The 7,345-nt window shown below is 41.6% G+C and overlaps 2 protein-coding genes across 2 annotated transcripts; one reads left to right on the forward strand and one right to left on the reverse strand.

The window, feature by feature from the left end:
• The first annotated feature begins 522 nt into the window (after positions 1-522).
• LOC104438760 (EG45-like domain containing protein) lies at positions 523-1,142 on the forward strand. The gene is made up of 2 exons (XM_010051942.2): positions 523-636; positions 861-1,142. Exons 1-2 carry the CDS (start codon positions 528-530, stop codon positions 1,133-1,135), a joined length of 384 nt encoding a protein of 127 aa, XP_010050244.2. The 5' UTR covers positions 523-527; the 3' UTR covers positions 1,136-1,142.
• A 702-nt stretch (positions 1,143-1,844) lies between these two features.
• Positions 1,845-3,784, reverse strand: LOC104435993 (RING-H2 finger protein ATL13). Its single transcript, XM_010048724.3, has one exon. The coding sequence runs from the start codon at positions 3,549-3,551 to the stop codon at positions 2,124-2,126; it is 1,428 nt and encodes a 475-aa protein (XP_010047026.1). The 5' UTR covers positions 3,552-3,784; the 3' UTR covers positions 1,845-2,123.
• Positions 3,785-7,345: the final 3,561 nt, after the last annotated feature.

The raw sequence follows: 7,345 nt of genomic DNA on the forward strand, positions 1-7,345 counted from the left end.
AAATATTAAAATATTATTAAAATTTATTCACATCAACGCCGACGGTCCTACATGGTACCGCCGATGTCCACGTTAGCATTTTCTGGTCAAAATTGGCCGGATAGACTGAATTAACAAAAAGTGGAAAGATTTAGAACTAAATTGACAAAGTTAAAATGTTTATGACTAAATTGGCAAAAATGCACTAGGTTTACAAATTTTTAGACAAGTTTCCCTTATCGACTGACATATATATATAAATTAATAAGAAATGAGGTTATTCCCTTTGTAAAAGTCCACGCGCATGATGGATTACTTTAGTCCCTTACGCTTCCGCATGCTTAAGTAAAAGCGAAACAAATAAGACAACTAATTCCTCACACTTCCACATGCTTAAGAAAAAGCAAAACGAATAGGATAACTACGCTATGTTAGCCATGACGTACTAGGGATGTCACACACACACATATATATATATATATATATATATATATATATATATATACGTATGCTTGGGAGTGGAGATGTCCAATAACAAGGAAATGAAAATGGAGGAGAAATTGCAGGTGTGGGTGATGTTGGCCATGGCTTTATCCCTGCTCTCTGCTGCATCGGCCAAGCCGGGCCTTGCGGATTACCACTCACTGCCTTATTATCGTGAGTGTTCTGTAATTTCACCTGACCTTAGTATAGGTTATTAGTGTCCATATCCGCGTGTCTACGTCTCATGTTTTCACATTTTTCTGGAGTCGACATCGATGAAATACGAAAGGGTTTCTCAGTGAATTGCATTTCCTCTTCCAATTCCGTTGGAAAATAATAGGCGTCGTAGCTTCTCAAATGTCGCGTCCTTTTCTTTGTTTTCTCTTTTTTTTGGGCAGCTGCGGCTTGTGCAGGGTTCAATTTTAGCAACAGCGGATCGATGATCACGGGAGTGGGGGCCGAATTGTGGGACAACGGGAGGGCCTGTGGACGGATGCTGAGGGTCAGATGCACCTGCTCTGCTAACGGCTTTCCGAAACCTTGCAAAGAAGGCGTCATCACGGTCAAGGTCGTGGACTACTGCCAGCAACCGTGCGAGATCAACCTCTCCGAGGATGCTTTCTCCTGTATCGCCAACATTGACGCCGGCAAAGTCTGGGTGGACTACTCCTAGGAAGGAACTCGAGACCCTTTTCCTGAAGGAAAAATTCGGGGACGATCACGAAGATAGTGTCTGCTTCTTATGGCTTTTATGGTTTGGATATGCCGGCTTTGAAGACTACTTAAATAACGTGATGCTTGATCTCCGATCTGGTTTGAATAAAAATATCTGTGTGATATTAACACTGCGTTTTGGAATGGTCTTTTGAACAACAAGAAGTCAGCATCGAGATAATAAATGCAGGAAAGTGAAAGGGCAGGGAAGCGTGCTTCTTATTACAAGCGGATCACATGATGCGAAGCAACAGCCACATAAAAAACTCTCCGGAAATCGTAGGTGAAATGATTAGCATCCGCCATTAATGTCCAGCAGCTCAGGCCAGCAACCTAATTCAAATCGCAGTCAGTATGACTCCATTAAATGCCGCATCTCCAACAGCTCCTATCATGCCTCTTGCTCTAAATGATGAAGAAAAAGTTGCAGGCAATTGGTCATTAACTCCATGGCCTAGCAATAAAATAATCGACCCTCATACATTTTATTTTTTTAGGTCAAACGACCCTCATACATGGAGTAGGTGAATAATTTTCTTGCGTTTTCCTGATTTTAGGTTCCTAGAACTTTTCCACATTCAAATCCCTGCAATATCATTTCCTGTTGTCTGTGTGTACCATCTTTCATGTAAATCAAACAACTAATGTGATCCATGCAAACACCATAATTAGTAATTCATCAGGAAAGGGGCAAGATCAAAGACTTCAATTATTGTTGACTGAGGCTCGATGAACACGGTACCTCTTGATTAGTTTCGCAATTTCCTTGAAGGATATGATACATTACATGAACATAGCAAGAAATGATTCTATGGCTATGGACCAGATCAAGTTTCCAAAAACCCTAAATAATCTCACTGCAGCAGCTAGAGTTTTCCACCTTCCCAGTCAAAAAGAGTTGAACTGCACGAAGAAATTTATCTTGTTTCTGAAATTCGAAGAAAGGATTAGACCTGGGGCGAGGAAGATGAATGCACAACCTTGCTTTGTGGCACTCCGAGCCCAAGAAACCAAAGCAGAGTCCTCCTGGGGAAAGAAGGCATATTTGTTTGAGAATCCAGACTTATCCTCTTACTATCCTGATCACACCCGAACTCGCTTTCTGAGTTCTCTGAGCAACCAAGTTCGAGTTCCATCGAAGCTCTACTACAATTGTCTCCTTTCAGCTTGTCTTTGGCCTCTCCGCTCATGATGGCCCGGTTATTTGGAATCTGAAGAGAAGCTGCCTGGGCCGATGTCTCTCCCCTCGAATTTGGCTTCTCCTTCTTTCCCCTCGCCCAGATTCTTGATATCGAAAAGCTCTCTCCTTTGCTCCTCCAAATACTAAAATCTCTCTTACTATCGCTGAATTCACCACTCTTTGTCGCATCGAAGCCAGCAAAGTCTCTCCTTGATTCACAACTACACACCGACATTGCCTGGTGGTGACCAGGTCTCAGCGGTAACGTGGGCTTCCTGCTCGGCTGCTTCTTAGATGGGGTCCTGATTGCTACCAGCAACGTGGAAGATTCATCTGTCACATACTCATAAGACCCCATAGAGAAGCATCTTCTTGAACCCAGAGTGTTATTACTAGCACTAGTACTACTGGATTCACCACCGTCCGCATTCCTAAATTTCCCTAGCCTAATAGACACCACCCTCTCCCCTGAATCAACCGTTTCGGTCTGCGTCACGGCATCTCTCGCGCTGAGTTCGCGAGACTTGCCCACTAAATCGACGAGGGACGACCCGAATTTCGTCTCTCCATCAAAACTAAAGTGGGAATCTGATCTCAACGCCAAACTGGTCCCGGCTAAGTCCGTGCTTCTGTCAGCAGCAACAGTCTCTCTCGAGCTCTCACTTCCAGATTCAAGAACAAGCAAAAAGGGCTGAGGGCAGGTGTTGTTTGGAGTGAAATCGTAATCAGGCCACAGGCCATCTCTACACAGAGGGCAAGTGGAGTGAGACAAGAGCCAAGTGTCTATGCACTCCATGTGGAAGGCATGGCTGCACTTGGGCAAGAGCCTGAGCTTGTCTTCAGGCTCAAACTCACACAGACACACTGCACAGTCAAAAGGGTCGACCTTTAGGCCTATGATGGCCTTGTAGTGGAACACAGGGAGGTTGTCTATGATGGACTGGTCGAGCCCACAGTCATGGAGGTGGAAGAGCTGCTGCAACTGACCTTGAAATGGGGTCACACTCTCCGTGTCCTCAACTTCTCTGTGGGGAGGTCTCAGGAGGATTCTCATGAGGAGGTGAAGCAGACCAGAGACAAAGAAGATGATGGATAGGATGATGATGATGAGCAATGTGGTTGGGCTTACCTTGTTGATCAGAGTGAAGATATCCGAGTGAACAACCGGTGGGGGTGAAAGAAGATCGTTCGCCATCTTCTCTTCATGCAAACATGGAGATATGATCTCCCATGTAGCTCTACAAACACGATCCAAGTAGATCGAGTTCAAGTGTGAAAAAAGAACACTGAAACTTGCTCTAATTTCTAAAATCTCTGTTTCTGTGTAGTGTAACCATGCATTTTTGCACGGTATTAATAGAAATACCGGTTGAAATACATACGCAGCTGCAAGTTGGGAGGGGACCACGAGAGAAAGAGAGAGAGAGAGAGAGACTTTAAGGTGAGTAATGAAGGATAGAGACTTATGTGACAGAGCTAAAGGGGCAGCTTCGTCATATACGACCTCTTCAAGAGCAGAGTCTACTTGAAGAGGGGGTCAGAGTAGATTAACTCATTGCGCTGCAAAAAATATAAATTAGAATGAATGGCACTGCAGAAAATAAATGGCATTATCTCAGGGATTTTTATCAGTCCTATTCACTATTGTTAAACTGGTCAAATTTGCATTCATGAGCTTAGGGGCGAAATAAAGAAAAGAGACTGAAAAAGTACGCGGTGCATGAGAAAAGGAAATAATAGCATAGTTTTTATTTTAGAGAGAGAGAGAGAGAGAGAGAGAGATCTTGCTTGCTTATTCTTCTGCAAATTTCCATGCTTGATCTACTCAATCTCACAAATGAAGGGCATAAAGAATCATAGTCACAGAGAGAGAGAGAGAGAGAGAGAGAGGTATTGATGGGGTTTCCTCAAAACTTTTTCCATGGACTTGCATTTCCTCACCTTGCCGCCTCAAGTGAAGACAACAATAAAACAATCAGTTGGGTGTCATCTCGGATCCAGTCATTAAATTGCAAACCCTTTTCTATACGTTACGGTATGTCCAATTTAATATTCTCTAAAACTTTCAAGCATCATATATTGTTGATTTGCGAAGACCCTAAAATTGCTCGTGGTGCTCTTTTTTCTTTTTCCAATCTCTTTTTTAAACTCTCATCCACCAAAAACACTTATCTATCAACCCAAGGATTTGGACAAAATGCAACTCGAGACGCAAATCTTAAACACTTATCTATCAACCCAATACGGTAGTGACACTTCTATTGCCACGATCTAGAGATGACATATACATATTTATTGTGAGTTTCGGACAAAGTGCAGATTCATGTTTCTCCTCGAGTTCATCTTTCACTTTCAAGCTGGAATTCCCCTTTTAGAGATACCTAGAAAAACTGGTTTCCTCAGGGATGACAAAAAGGATTAATAAAGTATTAATTACTTCATACAACCTTTCTGCTACTGGCCTTCGAACTCATCTTTGGCATGTCGCACTTTGCTAGCCAGCTCAGGTTGTAGTGTGTAGGGGATCATGTCCCAAACCAGACAAGAACGACGCTCTAGGTCGTGAGAATAGAAGCCTTGTGGGCCTTTTTGTTGCATATAAAAGTGGGTGAGCATAAGAATAGAAGCCTCTTAAACTTAATAGTCTTTTTCTAATCTCTTTCGAGATCCAAAAATCTCGCTCAACATGCGAGTTTCCTCGGGAATTACATCTTTTTATTGTTTAATGTATCTTGTCATTGTCTAGCCATTTTGAAAGCTTCATGAGATGCTTCACGGGTTCCTCGAGTTTTGCCCTCTTTGACTTTAGTTAGTTAAATAAGGTAAGCAAAAGATTGGCACCGCTTTAATTTTTTCTTAAAAATGATCCAAAGCAAAATTAACCCTGTATCCATTTCCTTCCATCCATCAAATTCTCATTTTTTTTTTCTGTTTTTCTCTTTTTAAATGTCTCTTGCTTTTCTCGTAGCAAGTGGTTCACCACTATTGAATTGCAAGTTAAATGAAAACAAATGTGTTTGATTCTTGACTACAATGTACCATTGTTAAAATGATTTCTAAAATACAAAGATATTACAAAGTGTTACAGCAATGGGAAATAACAAATGAAATGATTTTTATATTAGAAGAGTTTTCAATCCCTTGATTTTAACATTTTCATGAATATGCTTGTGATTTGATTGACATCTCCAGAATTTGTCCTCCTTAATTGATAAATCAATGCCTCTACTCCCCCTCAAATTAGGAATGAGAGAATCTCCAAATTCCAACTTGTGACATAAGTTTCCAAATGTATTTTTCTAGACAATGACTTAGTGAAGAGATCAACAATTTGATGCAGAGATATAACATACTTAGTCACAAGTATTTCGAGAGCCTTTTTCGCATATAATGATAATCCATTTTGATAATTTATTTTTGCATGAAATACAGGATTAATCCACGTTTAAAGTGCACCAATATTATCATAATATAATACCGGCATACCTGAGAGATGAATACCTAAATTTTTCAAAATGAATGATATCCAAGTAAGTTTTGCAGGTAATGAAGTCATTGCACGATACTCTGCATCGACACTAAATTGAGCAACCCGATTTTTGCTCTCCATGATAATAGTTTATACCTAAGAAGGTACAAAATCCAATAGTTAATCATTCTCCTTCAAAAAAAGGTAAATAAGTCCAAAGTTGATTTGGAAAAGATTCACAGTCCTCATCAATTGTGCCGCTGAAATAACGTAAAATGCACTCACTGTTTGAAAATGACTCATAGTAGGTTGATGCTTGAACGACAGACAAAATTGACTACATAAGAAATATACGATCGTGTGATCATAGTATGTTGAAGAACTCCGTGAATACTTCACTTTAGCGTATAATTCAAAAATAGTTTTTCATATGTACAAAAAGGAGAACTAGTGGCCATAGTTGTGACAGCTAGCTTATAGATCTCCATTTGTGCACGTTTAACAATTGATAAAGTATATTGTTGTTGGCACAAATAAAGACCAACAAAAAATATCCTAAACTCTACACCTAGAGATCAGTGCAACGACCCCTTATTTCTTCGTTGCAAATTCGCTAGTCAATGTGGAAATAAAGCCATCAAGCAATTTCAGATTATCATCGGTGACAATCATGTCATTGACATATAAAAGTAGAGCTAGAATGCCATAATCTAATTCTGAATGGATAATGAAGGATCCACAATGCTACAAAAGAAGCTAGATGCTGAAAAGAATGAGTTAAAATGGTCAAACCATTCTCTAAGTGCTTGCTTGAGGTCATATAAAGCTCTCTCTAGTTTTGCAAACATAAGACTGATGTTTTTTGTCCTTAAAACTAGGTGGTTGCTCCACATAAATAGGTTGTGAGAAAAAGCCATTTAAAATGACATTTTTGACATCTAACTATTTTATGGCCAACCTCTAACGGTAGCAATGGTGAGGATTGTCCTTGAACATTATGGCTGAACAACTAGCAAGAAAGTGTGACAGCCTAGCGGCGGTGCGCTGGGAGGAGGGATGGCGGTGGGTCCGCGCCTCGGTCCCCGGACGTGCACAAGGAAGGGGTCCATGTCCCACATCGCCTAGGGAGGGAGTCCTGGGCCAGCTTATAATGGCTTGGGCCCCTCTAACCTGTGTGACGCGTTTTAAAGTCGTGAAAACTCAGTGTTCAAAGCGGACAATATCACACAGTGGGGCCAAGGATATTACAAATGGTATCAAAGCCGACTCCTGATCACGTGTGGGGCCACAGCGAGGGTGCTGTGCTCCCAAGGAGGGTAGAGTGTGACAGCCCAAGCGGCAGTGTACGGGGACGAGGGATGGCGGAGCGTCCGCGCCTCGGTCCTCGGACGTGCGTAAGGAAGGGTCCCTGTCCCATATCACCTAGGGAGGGAGTCCTGGGCCAGTTTATAATGGCTTTGGCCCCTCTAACCTATGTAACGCGCTTTAAAGCCGTGAGAACTCAGTTCCAAAGCGGACAA

Source organism: Eucalyptus grandis, chromosome 3, assembly GCF_016545825.1.
Source record: "Eucalyptus grandis isolate ANBG69807.140 chromosome 3, ASM1654582v1, whole genome shotgun sequence".
In the NCBI taxonomy this organism is placed as follows: domain Eukaryota; kingdom Viridiplantae; phylum Streptophyta; class Magnoliopsida; order Myrtales; family Myrtaceae; genus Eucalyptus; species Eucalyptus grandis.

Excerpts from the sequence above, each read along its gene's own strand:
- LOC104435993 (XM_010048724.3), bottom strand. The coding sequence starts at position 3,551 with ATGGCGAACGATCTTCTTTCACCCCCACCGGTTGTTCACTCGGATATC.
- LOC104438760 (XM_010051942.2), top strand. The coding sequence starts at position 528 with ATGGAGGAGAAATTGCAGGTGTGGGTGATGTTGGCCATGGCTTTATCC. Across the intron at positions 637-860 it reads CCACTCACTGCCTTATTATC|CTGCGGCTTGTGCAGGGTTC; the intron begins GTGAGTGTTCTG and ends TTTTTTGGGCAG.